The sequence below is a fragment of the Oryzias melastigma genome, linkage group LG5 (assembly GCF_002922805.2).
Source record: "Oryzias melastigma strain HK-1 linkage group LG5, ASM292280v2, whole genome shotgun sequence".
NCBI lineage: Eukaryota > Metazoa > Chordata > Actinopteri > Beloniformes > Adrianichthyidae > Oryzias > Oryzias melastigma.
In genome coordinates, this window is record NC_050516.1 from 19,311,179 (window position 1) to 19,330,644 (window position 19,466).

Sequence of the window (19,466 nt, forward strand, 5' to 3'; positions counted from 1 at the left end):
TATATATATATATATATATATATATATATATATATATATATATATATATATATATATATATAAGCCAAAAAACAACGCTGCATCTGTGAAATGATTGCATGAAGAATGTATTCATAAACTGATCCCTGCTTGTCAGCATTTGGTAAATGAAGAGGTTTGCAGTCTGTTATGTGAGACTTGCAGCAATAACTGGTCTATTCAATCCAGATGAAACGAGGCACAATAAAGAGCAATTAGCTTATGCAAAGAGAGCAGGCTGTTGTGAATGAGAGGCTCACATAAAGAGCTGTGGAGTACTTTATTCTTTTGATCCTAAATAAAACATGGACACATGTTTACGCACTTCACCAGGGAAGAGATAACGAGAGTGCTGCATGTGGAGGGCTTTATTTTTTTGCCTTTGTGACATCTCAGGAGTTGAGTTGAAATCTGTTTAAATTCATTGATTTAGTCAAAATCCGCAGTGTCCTCTTTTGCAGTTAATCCTTGGCACTATCTCTAAATGCAAATCCAAGCCTGATTGTTTACCTTTGCTGGCGAGGTAGAAGGAAGTGGACAGTGGAAGCGTCCTGTCAAAGGCTCTACTTCACGAAGAATCCTTCCATCTCGTTTCCTGCCGGAGAGAAAGAAATGACTTTGGTTGAAAAAGTGGCAACATTCTGTTTTTCTTCATTCATAAGAAATAAAAAGCAATTTTGGTTTACTCTATATTTTGGCCTATACACCAACTTGGTGGAGGCTGATAAAACGAGTGCAATTAAAGACCAGTCTGTGAACCAGACTACCAAGAGAACTGCCGAGGAGGAAAAAGTGTAGAAACGAGGAAGAACAAAGTGAAAATTGCTACAAAGAAAAAGAAGAAAGGACCCTCAGCTTTCATCTCCAAACCTGCTGCCCCGGCCACTCTTCCTCTGTTCCTCTCAGCCTACTCTCTTCCCTGTGTGATTGGAGTCAATTACCAGTCTGACTAGGATTCTGGTCACAGCATATTACTTCACACTTCGTCTCACACAACACTCACTGGCTTGAGCTGGCAGCTCGTCTGTGCAAGCATCCTGCAGCACCAACCTGCAGCAGAGGGCATTTCTGAACGATGCTCAGCAGCAGAAGCAAAACGAGGACAATGGAACAATATGATTTCTTGTTGAGAGTAAAAAATGAAAATTACGGGGTCAGAGTGTGCACTCGCAGTCAGATATTTCCCATTGTGGCACAAAACAAAGCAGGTGTCGAAGCTGTAAAAAGGCCTTTACTTCCTCTTCTGCTACACCATCTATATAATGACAGACTGCAGCTGCAAATGTAAAAAATAAATAAAAAACGTACCGGCTACAGCTGAGGATAATCTGGTCTGAGTAAACAGAGCTGCAGTCTCCCAACAACCCACTTCTGACCTCAAGTGAGGTTAGGAAATCAATTTATGCTGCAAGTAGTTTTTCCTCTGATCCCAGCTCAATTCAGGTAAAAAGACTAAAAGAACTTGATAGATCCTTCTGACAGCCACTTCTGCTTCTCAGTGTCGGCACGTCCAGGTGCACTTTGTCTGTCATATAAAACTAAATGTAAAATGCATTTCCCACTAGCACAGAAAACTCTTACAAAAGGGAATTTGTTTACAGTGCACGTGGCCTTCCTTTTCCACTTGTCTTGATAAAACTTTATGCTCGTTACGATTTATGATAGAAAAAAGCTCCTGAAACATGGAACTGGTATTGGGAAATAGGAGTGTGTTTTTCATCTTGTCTATTTCCTTTATTAAAGTTATATTAGACAAGTGTACCAACTGGAGTGAAAGTGGCAGGCTGTTAGGTAGCCTTAATTTCTCTGTCTAGTGTAGCTTCATAAATCACTTGATCTACACCTTTCATGGGGGAGGGATTTGGAGAGCTAGCTCCAATTTCAAGCATCAGGCTTGAGGCTGTGTGTATTTGTCATATTATCATGACCTTTTCTAGTTTAACCACCACCCCCTTTTTCGGACGAGTGAGCGTTAGAAAGACCAAATACCCTGAAAGGGCGGGACTCCATTTTTAGACTTTTAGTGTGGTTTGGCTGAGGCGTGAATGGAAGAGGAAGGAAAAGAAGAATAGCTGTGTAGATTTAACGTGAGTGTGTGAAAGTGTGTGTGCGTATGAAAGGTCCATTAACACACTGACACACAGCTCAGATTAAAGGATTTATGTGAGAAATGAAAAGGGTAAAAGGCTTGGCACACAGCATGCAGAAACATTGTTACCAACAACGAAAGCCCGTGTTATCAGCAACCATTACACGATGATGTATGTTTTCTTTATTAAGTTAAAATCTATAAAAAGGATATTCAGTAAATCATCTGTTGGTCTGCAAGTGAAGCAAAGGGATGTGCATTTCCAGCATCCAAAGGGATCTAAAGACAGAACGACGAGTTTGTTTTTAAACAAATACAGAAAGTTTCACTAAAAAATCCCAATTTCTACACATGAACCTAGTGAAAGAGATTATTCTCTAGTTACAAGTGTTAATTCATAATATAAACATGCACTCAAGGGAGAAAATATAACTCAATCTTACCAAACACACCAGAAAAATTAAAGGGTCTATATTGAGCAAAATCAACTTTTTTAAGCTTTTAAGTGTATTGTGTTTATTCTTCTCGAAAAACAAGCTCAAAGTGGGATTTTGATCCATTCACGCATCTCTAAGCATTCCTCTAAAACTCTGCACTCTGAGCACCAGCCCCTTCAAATACACAAAAATAAGTGGGTCTTCAGATTGTGGTGTCACAAAGTGAGGAACAGCCCCTTCCAAGAAGAGTGCGCTGCCAGCACCGCCCCCAGGTTAAAACAAACGCCCCCTTTTTTTCTTCATCGGCAAAACACTTTCATTTTATATGCACAATACCATATATCTGCCTTTAGTAGCTCGGGTGTTTATTCCAAAATTTTGCCAGGCAGCCCAGCGTTCATGAGAGACAGGCGTCAGCTGGAGGCAGACTTTTATTCCATCACCGACAGAACAGTGATGGGTAATGGGTTTATTTTCCTATGAAATTTGGTAACAAATGTAAACAATACCAGAAGAACATTTTAAAATGTATTGAAATGATGACAGAAATTGTAATATGTTAGCCCTGCGACAGACTGGTGACCTGTCCAGGCCGCACCCTGCCTTTGCCTAATAGTGGCCAGGTCAGGCTCCGGCAGCCCCTGAAGGATGAAATGGGTTCAAAAAAAATGGGTGGATGGATATTTTTATTTTTCTTCTCTCTATGTAAGATGATTGTGTTCTCTCTTTTTTATTTAGCTGCAGTTAATAAACCAAATCAGTAAACAACAAACCCCAAAATCAAACTGTTCAATGAATGTTGACATGAAATCAGAATGTTACTCTCTAAAGTTTTTTTTCCATGCCCTATTGTGCTCAAATAGATTTTTAAAGCCACCACTTCAGAATAAATCAATGTATGAGCATGCATGAAACAAATCTGTCCAAGGATAAATCCCTTTGCTTATAATCAAATGATTTTCTTCATGCCCAGCAGCAATAGTTTCTAAATCAGACACAGGGCACTCAGAATCTAAATCCACCAATTAATTCTGTGTTTACCAGGCTGCAGCCTCCATGGAGCGCTGGTTCATGACCTTTGCTACTGATTTCTGCAGCCCAATCAAGATGCAGCTGTGCAGAACTTTAGAATAACAGCAGGCTCCACAAATATGCTTCAGAATATACATTTAGGTTAGAGAATCACTCTTTGTCTTTACAGAAATGTTTTTTTTTTTTAGGAAGCACTCTCTTTTAACCTTGAACTCAAAACTATGAATGCTGTTTGCTATGAGAGACCATCAAATTCACTGACAGACATAAAAACAGAAATATTGTCCACAAAAAAAGTTGTTTTTTTGTTTTTTCATCCATGCAAACGACCTATTCGCTATTAAATACATTAGACAAGCTCTAAAAAAAACATTTACAACTTTTCTAATGCTAATGTGTCCTAGTTTAACAAAGCATTTCATATATTTCAAGCCTGGACTAAAACTGCTTTAAAACCTATTGCACAAGAAACAATCATCAGTTAATGTTTCATGGCATCTGTGGTGATTGTTTGTCCTCTGACGGTTAAGCTAAACAGCATGTAGCCATTTAAAGGGTAAAACAACAGGACTAACTCCACTCTCAGCACAAATTTGAAAAATGCATTTAAAAAGGGGGCGGGGCTAAGGGAAGCTTCAGTAATTGAAAAAGATGCATAGCAAAGTGATGCCAGGTTCACTGTATATTGTAATATAGTGTGGTATGTCTATAGAGACAATAATGTAGATGATTTCACCACAGAACTTTCTGTGTGTGGTTGAAGATTTTTCTCTAGATATTATCCCAGACGGTGGGACTCCAATATGAATGCTACAAAACAAATCAACAATGCCAGCGACGGGGGATACGAATTCTGGCAGGGGATGCATATCTTGGAACAACACAAGGGTTTGCAGGACCAAAAGGGACCAGTGTCTGAGAATGGTAAAATTATGCTAACATCATAGCTAGTAAAGGCTAATGTATTAAGCATTGAATTCTGAATGCAATGTCATTGCAAATCGATCATCAGGACGGAGTTTGCTGGATTCAATGCCAATTGCACTAAACCACTGTTGCCTAACTTCCAAGTCCACTGGAAAATTGTGCAAGCCAGTAGATTTTTGACAACTGAAGGCAAAACAACTATGAGCCATTCTAAAGCTAACACGATAACGACCGACCGTTACAAAATCAAAGTGAGGGTTTTATACTGGAGCTGCAGAGGATGATGACATGACACCCCTGAAATGATGTGGAATTTACACCAGTTGACCAATCACACAATACACCTGTAATACCTCGTATTTTTAAATTTAATCTAAATTGTCAAAAATGTGGCGAGGACCAACAGAAAGCACTTTTAAAGTCCTATTTATAGAAGCCCTATGTAAAAAAGTCAACAGCCAAAAAAAAGTTGATTTAGTGTTTGGTTATCCTTTAAAAATAAACAGTTATTACCATCTAGCAACTTTAAATCACAAAAAACAGTGTATCTAAAAACTAATCAAGGAGTTTCTTTACCACCGGCAGAGTTTTTTTTTTAAGCAGTCAAAACGTTTTTTTTTTAATTTAAGGCTACATTTTTTTGTAAAAGTCCAGTTAAACCAAAAATACACTTCTATTGCAAACAAAATATAAAGCGGTACAGGAAGACTACCTTTTCATTTGGTTTCCAAAGGGTTGCACATAAGAACCCTCTGCTCTTTAATATTAATGAGATCACAAGTACAGTTTTTTTTTTTATCCAAGTATAACCCTAAATGATCCATGATTCATGGAACCTATGGAAGTGCAAGCTTTGAATTATGTGAATAGAATATTTGGAAAGATCAAGCTCTGCACACTTCTGTTAACATGACTAACGTCTTCTATGTTCTTTTCTTCATATTATGAATTATTCAAAAGGAATCATTGAAAATGAGAAAACCTAGAAAAAACATGTACAATACAGAAAAAAAATAATCTATCATAAATTCTGCAAGTTGTCCCAGTTTTCCCAAGTTGTATTTTATGTTTATTATTGTTAGATTTCAAATGTGAAAGGCAGCATGAATAAATATAATCCAGGAAATGGCATGGTGTTATATTCAAAGAATTTATTTGAACAATGCTGCAGAATATGTTTTTAGTCCCTAAAAACGATCAATAATTTTCTCCCTCATAGACCTCCTACTACATCTTTAAGAAGATCATTATCTTATTATCACTACATGTGTTATTAGCACCTGTTTGAAATGGTTGTCTGTACAAAAGACACTTGTTTTCACCCTTGCACAGTCGGACTGAAACCTCTCCACCATGGCCAAGACCAAAGAGCTGTCTGAGGACACCAGGGGAGATTGTGCTGAACAAAAACTGGGAAGAAGCAGCAAGTCGACGGCTCAATGAGAAGAAACAGATCATAATGGAAAAGAGTAAATCACGGAATCTCACTCCAACTGGGCTTTGGATGACTGGGGCCATGTATGAAGTGACTTTGGTCAAAACATCTCCTTCCATCAGTGAGAACATTGGACATATTTTAGCATGACAATTAACCCAGACCTAATGAAAGGGCAATGAAGGACTGGCCATGTAAAAAGAATTTCAAGGTTTTGAAAGACCTGTAGACCAGGGGTAGGGACACACCTGAACCAGGCAATTGTCATGAATCCCTACTCATGACTGATTACCTGGTTCAGGTGCGTCTAGCCAATAAGAACATGCCAGAGCAGGGTATTTTGGAAAACATGCAGGAAGGTGGCTCTCGAGGACCAGGTTTCCCCATCCCTGGTCTAGACCTCAATCCAATAGAGAATTTAAAGTCTGTGTTGTCCAGCTGTGGTCCCAAACATTACAGTTGTAGAGAAGATCCACATGGAAGAATGGACCAAAATAGCAGCTACAGAGTAAGTAAACCTACAAGAACCCCTTTACTTCTGTCATTTACAAGAATTACAAAGTATTTAAATGAATTTCTGCTATTAACCAACATCTTATTTTCTAAATCATTATGCAGAAATTATCAGATTATTAATTTTATTACCTAATCACAATTAGTAAACCCAGGCCATAACAGGTTTCTCATTATCTAACAATCATGTAATAGTTGCCATAATGAGAACATCAGATTGTGTTTCCATGCTCCCCTAAAAAAATATGAAATTCAAGAGATCAAAAGATTGCATAGTTAGCGGGAATGTAAATAAACTCAGTGTTTTAAGGGTAAAAACAATCCCAAGCCACCACAGAGCAACATCATGTTTTTTTTTTTCATTAAAAAATACAATATTTTTTTATTTTTTAAACTAAACTCATTGACTATCACCTTGTTTGCTAACAATAAATAAATAAAATCAAGAACTTTTCATTTGCAACCTGGCAACCCACATGCACAAAGTGTCAAGGTCTCTCTATACACTGGGTTCATTAGAGTGCATCTGATCAAATTAGAAGTCGGTGGTTTTGGCAAGTTGCTATGTTTCCCTTGAGCCTCTCTGAATGGCTAAGTGGTCATAAAAGGATGTTGGCACTGACGAGTGTTCTTGGTCTGTAAAAAAATGCCTCTGTGTGTGATACATCTCAGCTCAGCAGCAACATGAACTTTGGCATAGAAGCTTTAAATCGTGTCATTTTAACAAGATAAACACTTCAATAGTGACCTGTTTTCATGCTGCAAATGTTTGAGACGTTACAGCACAAAATCTGGTGATAGTTTTTTTTTCTTGTCTGTATTTTCTGCCCACAGTATAATATATTAGCCAAGAATGGGATTTACTGTATATCTACAAACAGTTTAAGTGCAAATTGATGTTAAAAAAAAAAGTTTTTCTGGACAATTTTAGTTTCTAACACGGCTGGTTCACCAACAACACTTAGCATCTATGTTTGCCAACATACAGCTTGTGCAGTAATTCTAAAACGAGTGAGTTAGAAGCTTTAGCTTAGCAAAGTTTTCTCAAGAAGAAGGCTCAAGTCTTTGCATATGCTCACAAGTCAGCGTGCCACTTTTTATGCATCATCTTTAGAACAGTTTATAATTTCACTCCTCAACTGTCTTCATTGCAAAATACACTACTTGAAAGAGTGAACAATAGGTGACAAGAAAAAATAGTAATCAAAAATTAAAGGACAACCTTTTTATTGGAAGATTAACAGACACTTGAAATAACAATCAGATCCATTGGAAAACATCAAAGAAAGAGATCAGACTGTGCCATCATGCTGGGCACCTGTGTCAAAGTCAAGGCCCGGGGGCCGGATCTGGCCCTCCAGGTAATTATATCCGGCCCTCAATATCATTTTATTTTAATGTTATTAATGACCCAATGTGATCTTGCGCTTATTTCTAAATTATATAATGTTGACAAAATATATTTTTACAGAGAGTAAAATATTGAGAGTTATTTAAGCTCTAAATTGATTTATTCCGGAATAATATTCCTGCTTGTTTTTATTCATAGTAATGTAAAAAAAATTACCTTTTTAAAGTTTTCAAAATTTAGTTTTAGTGTGTTCAATAAATGATTATCATGTTCGGCCCGGTGTGTTGTGGATTTTGGGGCCCTGTGGGATTGAGTTTGACACCCTGATATAAGGACACGTGATATGCAATACCGTTTTACTATAGGTGTGTATTGGCAAGAGTCAGATGATACGATACGTATCCTGAAGTAGAAAACAAGAGTCAAATGCCGAAGAACGCTCATAAATAATTAAATATTGTGTGATATTGGAATATCTCGATATATCGCCCAATCAATTTTTCTCTAGACCCAAACGTTTAACATTCTAGCTGATATTTATGCTCCACACCCTAAAATAATGAACAACTGTTGTGGGTAAAATGGTGCAAGTGGGTCACTGGGGTCTTCCAATGAACACCCTCTCAAAAGTCAATGTTTTGTTGAGTTAGGCCCACAAAACCAAGAAGGTTAAACAGAGTGTTTTAGTATCCAAGCCATCCCCCTATTTTTGTGTGGAACCGTTCTCTATAAACTCAAGTTGCGAGTCAGCCAGCAACAAGCAACCACAATAGGTATCCAATAGATATACTTCATGATTAAGGTGATGAATGCTTGTCTCCAAGCTAGATAAGAACAAGTAAAGAAAGAAAGATGGAGAGTACAAGTAATTGAAGAGGCAGTCATGCTGAAGAGGAGAAGTCGGGATAGACTAAACTCTCCCCAGCTGGTCTCGGCTCATCCTCAATTTCAGTCTCAACAGGGAGACTTGAGAAAATAGAAGAGAAAATAGGGTAAAAGTCAGATTTATATCATTGATTTAAGACATCAATTAGCAAGAATTTGCCAATTTCTACACAATTTCCACAACAACCAGCTTCCTTTGCCCCAACATCCAAGTTAAACAACCAATCCCTATTAATGCAAAAAACAAACGTATAATAATACAGACCGAATCCAAAAACAATCCAGCCGAACACTTTATTACAGTTCCACAAACAGCCTGGCATTTCTCCTTTCAGCAACAACTCATTAAAACCAAAGCCAGTGAATTTGTCAAGCAATCAGCCATTGGCTATGTCTGAATTCCCTCTCTACTACTACTACTAAAAAATACAGTGTATAGTGTGGGGATATCTAACAGTCTTGATTTTAAAGCAATTCAAACACCATTCATACTACTTTTTATTTTTTAAAAGGCAAATATGATCTCATAGATTTCCAAAAGCAAAAACTTAATTTTAATAACATTTTACTAGGACTATTTATGAATCAGCTGTTTTCTGATGATCGCAACTTGAATGATTTATTAAAAAAGAAAAGTATATTTTTTTCCACACGAAAAATTGGTTAAGCACAATGCATTGAGGTCTATATTTGCCTACCTAGTGAGCATCCAAGTACATTGGTTTACAGAGACTTCAGGGAAATTTCTAGGGCACTGAGTTTTGGAATTGTAGATTTGGACAGTACAACAAAATGGTGAACACCCTATTCCTTTTGCTATCCTAGGTAACGTTGGGAGTAGGGTCATCTGGACCCCACAAGACAGTCCGCTGAACTTTTTTTTTTTTTTAATGATTTGTGATTTTCATTGGTCTCCATGGCAGACATGAAATCCTGTCCACCTTCATCCACATTTGTCATGAGAGGGATAACACGTCAATGTAAGGCTGGGGTCATCGGGACCCAAAAGATACCACAAGGGTTAAATACTAATTAAGGGTTAGGGAAGGAATTCTGACACATCCTAAGTTTTTATCTGCACCGCTCCGCACAACATTCTCATTCCGTCAACATGACCTCACTACAGCAAGCAGCAGAGTTGGCCATTTTGTTAATCACCTGTTTTCAACTCCGCCCTTAGATCTCCAGCCCTCTCAGCAGAGAACCGGCTGACTTTGCCATAAAACTTCAACCTCCGCAGGGTAGACCTCCAAGCTAGCTCCCCATCCATGTTTCTCTGCTTTTATGCTGCCAGTTCTGTGTTTTTAAGTTGTTTGCTTTCATACGTTATTTCCACAGGGGTCTCCCAGGTAGCTGTAAGCTTGATCAAATATAAATTGTGTCTTGGCTCAGACCACAACACCATGTCTGGCCATAAGTTTGTTTAGACAATATTCTGAGAAACTATAGGCTAATCTCCCAAGTCTACTTCGAGTTTCCAATTTATACTCTAGCAGCAAGCTTCAAGTTCTAAGACTTCGTAGCTAGAGTTCACATTTTGGCTTTACGGTGTGCATCTTCAGCAGCACTTATCCCATTAATCACAGATTACAAGGATTGAGTCAATTTATACACGCACATGCACACACCCACTCACCCCAACACACAATCCAAAAAGAAACAAGTGCACATAAACCCATTAGCTTTGCAAGTTCACAGTTAATCTAATCAAGAACAGTAGCTAATGCACAAAAGTACAGTCAATTACTCAAGATGCCGGTCGTCCACTTCCTGTGTGGACAACAGGGAAAGAAGAGGCAGACGGAGAGAGAAAGTTCAGCATTAGAGTGCTTCACAATGGGATAAAGAGATCAGGGCAGATCAGCTTAAGTTGTACTAGATGCACTCTTTTTAGCTGGATCTATTCTACGCCAGTTTTCTCCCTTTACTTGTCAGTGCCGTCTTGACTTCAGCTCAATTTATCTGTCCCTCAGCAGTTTATCCCTCCACCGGCTCTGCACTCTGTCATCTCTCTTCATGCTTACCTGTCTGTAGCGCTATCTCACTTGCGGCTCAGCTTCCTCTCCTCAACAACTTGGTGCTTGTAAATGTATTTCTCCCTTCGTGCGTCTGGCACAGTCTCCCTGTCCTCCAACACCTGCTGTCGGAGATCAGCCTCCCTCCTGTCAGATGATGCTGAGAGCAGCCCTCCCCTTTCCGTTTTTCCCCTCCCTGTTTTATCCTCACCCTCCCCACAACCCTCCGCACGCACTCTTCGGTCTGTTTTCATTCTGAAGCGAGCGTTCCTCTCTCAGTCGTTCGCTCTCCCTCCCAAAGTCTCCCCCTCTGTTTCCATCTCCACCTCCTTTCTTTTTTTCTTTTTTTTTCTTGATCTGCTGAAGACAGAGAGCTGCACATCCAAGCCCTGGCTGTTGCTTCGGGAAGCGTTGGCTCCACTGAGTCTTTTAATTAATACCAGATTTTTGGCGAAACGCTGCAGCTGAATGTGGGCTTGAAAGCGAAGCATCACGAAACAGAGAATAAAAATCCGCCTCACTCTGACAGCTTGATTCAACATAATAAACCCATCCTGCACAAATAAGCCTAAGCATCTCATTGTCCGTTTGACACATTAGTGGCAGGCGGTGAGCTGAAGAGCTCTTGAATGTTGCAGATTCTGTAGCACCCTCACGAATGATGAAGAAAAATCACTTGTTCAGCTGGTGAGGGGAACGAGTGAGGACCAGTGATGTCCAGCGAATCACTCACACCTTCCCCCTTTTTGTTTTGTACAGTCCTGTATTCCCAAAACAGTGCAGAGAAAAAGGATTTGAATCCCTTTCATCATATTCTGGTAAAGCTCATTTATCTTTTCCAAACCACTGTATCTAATATTAAATGATTACATTCCGAATCAGTTCATCATCCAGCCTAATCCTGCAATAATATCACGGAAGAGGCACACAGGCAAGTCGACTTATCTACATATTCACTGTGGAAATTGGAAGTCAAAGATGAAAGTGATTATTCAGGATGCGTCATCCATGCTGATTTTTTTCCCTCCCATCTGACTCAACTTTCTGACACTCAGTGCCTTTTTTTTTTTTTTTGCACACAAGTCTATCCCACACATGTAGCAGTCAACACAAACACACAAAACAAATGATCCATCGTTTCACCAAACAAGAGCTGCAACAGAAAAGCTCTCTAAAATCTCTTTCCTTCCTGCGTTTCAGCTCTGGACTATAGTCCTCTGATGATAGGTTGAGGTGCTTGAAAGGTTTTGTGTGTTGTTGTACTGATCTCCAGAAAGTGGTCTGGTTGTGGGACTAATCGATCACATGTGGGGAAAAGCTTTTCAGCTTCCCACATCTATGCGAGGATCAATTTTCAGGTATCTCCCAGGAAATGTTAAACTCACAAGGAAGCACAAAGAGTTTTGACAGTGAAAGGAACACACAACGGCTGCTTTCTTTGTGTTTTTTTTTTTTTTTTTCCGGATCAGAATGCAGGGCGTGAGCCTAGATCAGTTACAGCACGGCTTCCCAGCTCTAGTTCCAGCTCAAGCTGCTCCACTGGTGAACCAGGAAGCTTGCAGCGAAGCTTACAGGAATTATGGAGCGTGCTGAGCTCCAACAGGCAAACAGGTAGACCGGATGCAATTAAAAAGTTTGAGATTAACACATTTTCTTAAACTTGCCACAATAAATGTCAGCAAAACCAGACCAGTACTAGGCTTTCTAAACAAGTAATACATTTATTTTCACAGGAAGAACATACTTTTAAATTATGGGGAGCAAATGTATGTGGGTCATTGTGAATCTGTTTTTTCCCTATTTCTTATTTCATTAGCATCATTCCTCTTTTTTTGTTTGTTTCCTCACTGTGACTGTCTGTTCTCTCCTGAGGCAGCTCAAGTCACTACACTTACACTGAAATAACTTTGATTTAGTAACATATTTATGAAAACGTTGGAATGTCATTTAAAATGTAAATACAGAGAAAAGTAGAGAAAAGTTACCCAAACATTTAACTTTTCTTGAATTATTTAATTAAACAAAAAATAAATAAAATGTAAAGCTGAGTTGTGAAAGCAAAACTTTGATGAGAGAGATCTTTGTTCAGGACTTTGAAATTAATTTCCCAAAAGCCTCAAAGAGAATCTGGAAGACAGATTGATGAATCTCAAAAAGGAAGCGGTGCAGTACCAGCATTATTTGCAGCAAGGATGCTGACATCAACTACAGATAAAGTCCAGCAGCAGAATGAACACTTTGAGGATTTTCACAACTAGGTTTTAAATAATTTTTGCAAAGAAAACAGAACCCTAAAAGTTCAGAGAGAACTTGCCAATCACTATACTAACTTTGCTGAGACGGTGTTCGTATATGACCTACATATTTTCAAAGAAAATGTTGCTTTTATCTTAGTTGTAAAGAAGTTGATCGAGGCTTTTCAGTGGGAACTATTTTAGAGGGGGTCTTTGTGGGTGGTTTGAACTTAACCAAAGTCTGTTCTTACAAATGTTATGGCGTAGCTGATTTACTTAATGCAGCAGTTTCTTTCTCCTCCTCAAATGCAGTGCTGCTCACCTGCGGCTCCGGGAGTCCGACACACCGAGGTGAGAAGTCTCCTCGCAGCATCTCAATCTCTCATTGGATTTTGAATTATAGCGCTGTGATTACAGCATTCAGGGCATGTCTGGACTTTGACCGATCCCCAACTCTGCAGTAGTATTCGCCGCGCATATGTGCCGGTGACTTTTTTTTTCTCTCTCTCTCTCTCTCTCTGTTTCGTTTCATTTACAGAGAGAAAATGTCAAAACCCACAAAACCAAAGTAACAGAGCAACGAGGGTTTCTGTAGTCCAGTAACTTAAATTTATTACCGACATTTGAACTGTAATTCGCTACATTCCTCAGTTTTTGACAAAAGTAATTAAATTACAGTAATTCGTTGCTTTGTAATCTGTTAGCCCCAACACACTAAAAAGTGTTATGTTGGGGATTAAATTGAATCAAATGAGTGTTTATGCATAACAATGGGTCTTGGATGTATGCATATATACTTTTATTGATATATGCATAGTTATATGCGTCTATATCTATTTCTGAAACTAATAGTGTACTTATGGAATGTGATTTTAGTGGATAGTGGGTGTACTGGGAGTGGTATTACAACTAGTCTGTTGAAGGCATGGGTCAGCAACCTGATACTCTTGGGCCTAATCTTTCCAATGTAGCTCTTTGAGTTTGAAAAAAATGCCAAACATTTTAATTGGTTTATTATCTTGAACTTAATACATTTTGTCATTTACGTTTGGATTTTCAGCATGTCAGATAACTGATCAAAATTATTGTAAATGGTTTAATCTTTTGTCCATCCTTGTATACATCTCATTTGAAACACGAGTGTAACTTGCATGCGTCGCAGATAAAAATGAAAGAGGTTAAAGTGGCTATCTTTACAAAAATATAACCCTGTTATTATTCATTTTTGTAAATATTACACCCTATCTTATCGGGTCTACATGACCCAAGCCTTACATTGACGTGTTATCCATTCCATGACAAAAGTGGATGAAGGTGGACAGGATTTCATGTCTGCCGCAGACACCAGTGAAAATCAAAAATCATTGAAAAAAAAGTTCAGCACACTGTCTTGTGGGGTCCAGATGACCCCACTCCCAACGTCAACATACCAAAGATAGCACAAGGGTTACAAGACACATTTTTTAAATAAGAAAGCCACAAAAACGGTGGATCTCTACCAAAGGAAAAATGTGCTACCTCGACAGGAAGATCATTTCCAAGTCCAGTGCGACCAACATTCGCGACGCAGCCAAGTCTGATGCAGCAAAGCTGTCAAGAATAAGCTGTGTGTCCATATGTTAACAGAAACAAATAACCGACAGGGATTAACTGTTCAGTAAGGGCTGGCTCTTGATGAGAGGAATTAACTATTCTGTTTAGTCTGTTGAGTTGAGTCATCACTCATGAGATGAAGCCTTTGAAAAGACAAATGGCAGCACAAAAAGAGCTGCCATTCAAGCTCGGAACACAGCCGAACCGCTGCTCGGCTTTGATGCTTCTGAGATGGGCAGATGAGTCCCAAAATGGCCGGAAATACTGAAACTTTCAAGCCATCGGAGTGTTCATCTCACTTTAATTCGCATGACACTGAGCTTAATTTAAAAATGTTATGGAGTAAACATAACTGATTCGGGTTTGGGTCTAACAGGAAACAAGATGGTGTGCCGATCAGAGCACAGGAAAGACATGAGGCTTCTTTTGAAGGATGTTACAGGTTTATTCCATTGCTAAACAGTATTAGAAGTCTGTAAATAAATAAAAAAATTCTTATCACAACATAAAAGGCATAAAGTGACTTACTGTAAGTTAAATAAAGTATAAAAAATAAGGAAAAATGACTGAGTGTGTCATAATATGCAAAATAAATCAAGAAATCTGCTTTAAATCCACATAAATGGAAATGCCGCACAACAGTGACATCTAGTGGTCATAAAAAATCACTGCATGGAAAAAAGAAATGATCGCAACTCATGACGCAAACTCATACTACTCCCTAAAACTCAAAAGATCATATACTATGAATTTAATTTAGCAATATAGGTGCTGCTAATATGCAGCAGGACCGGCTAGGAAGCTAACAATGATAACTAGAAGATAATCTGGAAGAATAAATATAATCCTCGGCAAGTGTTTATTATTGATATATGAGGAAGCACATGCTCCGGATTTTGAGGTACAGAGAGTTCTGCGTCAAAAGTACGCTGTCGGCTTCTGTACAGTTTTTAGTTCTTAATAAAAATTCTAAAAAAATCTTTATGTTGAGACAAAAAAAATCTGATTTTCATTATTAAATGCTCAAAGAGCATGATCAGAGTGTTTTAAATGAGTATGGATGGACCGGTAACAGACATTCTACAGCCACAAGGGGTATTTGCGGATTCTTCTGGTCCCTAACCCCCATATACAAGGTATTTCTTTAAATTTGATGATTTTTTGTAAGATTTGTTTTGTCCCAGCCTTGTTTTTAATTTCTTTATATCTTCGGACAGTTTTTTTATTTTAAAGGGGCAACTCTATCCAGAATTGTGGTGAGTTTATTCTTAAAATGTTGAACAGAAAAATCGACAAATGGATTTGGAAAAAAATGTTGCTGTTTTTTCAGTTGTGAGATAGTGTGCCGCCACTTCAGGGTGTATCACCATTAAGAACCTTAAAAAAGAAACTCCAAGAACAAAAGCATGTTTGAATGTTCTGAATAGCATAAATTATGCAGAAGTTATGGTTGAAGAAAGTTGGGAGATGCAGAAGAGCCTTTATAATGTATTTCAGTGGCAAAAATTGCAGCAATTTTGTTGAATCGTAGAAAAACCTTAGCAGTAATAATGTCCTTAATAAGATGAACATGTAAGGCCTTGCGATTGATGACATCACAATGATGTCATACAAATGATTACATCATTTGTATGACATCATTGTGATGTCATACAAATGATGACATCGTTCTGATGTCATCATTTGTATGACATCATTGTGATATCTTTGATCTATGAATGATGTCATATGATGTCATACAAATGATGTAATCATTTGTATGACATCGTTTGATCTATGAATGATGTCACATGGTGTCATCATGTGTGTAAAATGTTGCAGTAGTGATGACGTGTGAAATCATTTTTTACTGATCGTCATCAGTAAAAAATCCTTGAGCCTCGAGTGAGATATCTCATAGAAAAATCGTTCCCTCAACGACACAAAGACTTTTTCAACTGGATAGTCAAGAAACAATGGCTTTTAGAAAAGTATTCCCACCCACAATATGCAAGTGGATAAAACCCCTTACAACTAAAACCTTGCCCCCATCCATATCCACCCTGGCGAAAACACCCCCTGCGAAGACCACCCCCGCAATACAGACAAAAACTCTTCTGATCCAACACCCACGTAAGTGGGAAGAAGAGGAACCAATGGAGTGGGAGACCACCCCCCCACCCCCAATCCAACGGCTCCCAATCCAAAACGGGAGATCTGCTCGGGTGGCACCGCAACAACACATATCCACCAAGGGCATAACACCCCCTGCGAGGACCACCCCCGCAATATCGACAAAAACTCTTGTGATCCGACACCCACGTAAGTGGGAAGAAGAGGAACCAATGGAGTGGGAGACCACGCCCCCACCCCCACTCCAACGCCCCCCAAACCACTTGAGGAGATCTGCTTGGATGGCACAGCAACAACAAAGATGGGGTAAAACTCCTCCGGCTCCTCCTTCAAACCTATGGCGGACAACTCCAATGGTTCCTCAACAATGTCTAATAAAACCAGAGACACCAATACAACCTCGGATTGCACCGCAACAACATAGAAAGGAAAGAGAGCAAGGAATGGAGAGGAAGGCCCCCACCCAACCCCCACCCCCTTCAAACCTATTTCCTAACACTCCTCCGGCTCCTCCTTCAAACCTATGGCGGACAACTCCTATGGTTCCTCAACAATGTCTAATAAAACCACAGACACCAATACAACCTCGGATTGCACAGCAACAACATAGAAAGGAAAGAGAGGAAGGAATGAAGCGGGAGACCACCCCCCCACCCCCACTCCAACGCCCCCAAAATCTTTTGAGGAGATCTGCTTGGATGGCACAGCAACAACAAAAATGGGGTACAACTCCTCCGGCTCCTCCTTCAAACCTATTTCCTAACACTCCTCCGGCTCCTCCTTCAAACCTGTGGCGGACAACTCCTCTGGTTCCTCAACAATGTCTAATAAAACCACAGACACCAATACAACCTCGGATTGCACGGCAACAACATAGAAAGGACAGAGTGCAAGGAATGGAGAGGAATACCCCCACCCAACCCCCACCCCCTTCAAACCTATTTCCTAACATTCCTCTGACTCCTCCTTCAAACCTATTTTGTAAAACTCCTCCGGCTCCTCCTTCAAACCTATTTCCTAACACTCCTCCAAATCCTCCTTCAAACCTATGGCGTACAACTCCTCTGGTTCCTCAACAATGTCTAATAAAACCAGAGACACCAATACAACCTCGGATTGCACAGCAACAACATAGAAAGGAAAGAGAGGAAGGAATGAAGCGGGAGACCACCCACCCACCCCCACTCCAACGCCCCCAAAATCTCTTGAGGAGATCTGCTTGGATGGCACAGCAACAACAAAAATGGGGTACAACTCCTCCAGCTCCTCCTTCAAACCTATTTCCTAACACTCCTCCGGCCCCTCCTTCAAACCTATTTACTAACACTCCTCCGGCTCCTCCTTCAAACCTATGGCGGACAACTCCTATGGTTCCTCAACAATGTCTAATGAAACCAGAGACACCAAGACAACGGGATGCCACCCACCGACCCCGCCCAATTCTCCGGGCCCAAAATAAATCTAACTTACCAAAAAAACAACTTAAATTTTCGGATTCCAATCTCTGTCATATTCGTTATTTTTAGTTTAGAGCTGTGAATGTTGATTTTTTAAAAATGGTTAGTGTAGCGCTAGGTAAACCAAAACAATGGTTGAACATAAACAAAGTCTCACTCACTGTGAACAAAAAAAAGTCACAATTTTTGGAAATCGCCATATTCCTGCAGATTAGGGAAGAAAAATTGCTACTGATGATCATGTGGTGGAAAGAGTCACTGAAACTGTGTTCCTTGGAATAAACATGGAGCACAAAATAAGTTGGAAGCCACAGAGAGTAAGAGGATGTGGCCTAGGAAGGACAAAATCTTACATAAATGTAAAAGGGGGAATATTTAACTGACGTCAAAAATGGTAAAGTCCTTCAGAGGAAAGTAGTGCTCTTGTAAGATCCAAGATGCTGGGAAGTGATCAGAGCATTTAAGTGCTTTGTTACATTTACAGCGTCTAAAAAAAAAAAAAAAAAAAAAAATACACAAAAATTGATCAAAAGGCGATAAGGAAAGTTGACTTCACATGAGATTTAGATTTTAGTCTTACAGTTAAAATGTATTTATAAATGTGTTTAGTAAAATGTAGGTTCTATTGATTTAGTTTTAGTTCTAGTAGGTCAGGTAACCAGTTGTTTTACTTGCAATAAATAAAATTATGAAACTGACATCCCTGCACAAAAAGGTAGAATGGTAGATAAAACATGTTTTATCTACCATTCTACTTTATGTGCAAGGACGTCAGTGATTAGTTATTCAAAGATTCAAAGACTGTATTGTAACTGTCAGGAACAGTTAAATTGTGGGGGGTCCACCAGCAGCAATGCACAACACAATAAGATATAGAAAAGAAATTAAAAATAAGAACAAAATAAATAAGTAGAATAAAAGTAAAATATAACGAATTTAACAGTAATAATAATGTGAAACTGTACAGAGGTAGGGCAAAGAGGAAAGTACACGACATAATTGCAGCATCAAGGAAGTGTTGTAATAAATAGGCGATAAGGAAAGTTGACTTCACATGAGATTTAGATTTTAGTATTACAGTTAAAATGTATTTATAAATGTGTTTAATAAAATGTAGGTTCTATTGGTTTAGTTTTAGTTCTAGTAGGTCAGGTAACCATTTTTTTTCCTAAGTTGTTTTACTTGCAATAAATAAAATTATGAAACTGACATCCCTGCACAAAAAAGGTAGAAAGGTAGATAAAACATGTTTTATCTATCATTCTACTTTTTTGTGCAAGGACGTCAGTGATTAGTTATTCAAAGATTCAAAGACTTTATTGTAACTGTCAGAAACATTTAAATTGTGGGGGGTCCACCAGCAGCAAT

General features: G+C 38.9%; 2 protein-coding genes across 4 annotated transcripts in view; one reads left to right on the forward strand and one right to left on the reverse strand.

The window, feature by feature from the left end:
- si:dkey-166d12.2 (rap1 GTPase-activating protein 1) overlaps positions 1-19,466 on the reverse strand; it is a 121,854-nt gene that overhangs the window by 35,479 nt on the left and 66,909 nt on the right. Inside the window, exons 1-2 of one of the 2 annotated variants that reach the window (XR_002918964.2) lie at positions 10,712-12,705; positions 529-613 (exon numbers count right to left, since the gene is read on the reverse strand). The gene's annotated coding sequence lies outside the window, so the exon portion shown is untranslated. Of the gene's footprint in view, positions 1-528; positions 614-10,711; positions 12,706-19,466 lie in introns of those variants that run through there. The other variant, XR_002918963.2, reaches the window with a different exon arrangement.
- Positions 16,274-19,466, forward strand: part of LOC112144773 (mucin-2) — a 3,434-nt gene continuing 241 nt past the window's right edge. Inside the window, exon 1 of one of the 2 annotated variants that reach the window (XM_024269544.2) lies at positions 16,274-19,325. In XM_024269544.2, the coding sequence (XP_024125312.1) occupies positions 16,485-18,167 (1,683 nt within the window). In that variant the 5' untranslated portion in view covers positions 16,274-16,484 and the 3' untranslated portion in view covers positions 18,168-19,325. The remainder of the gene's footprint in view (positions 19,326-19,466) is intronic. The other variant, XM_036211976.1, reaches the window with a different exon arrangement.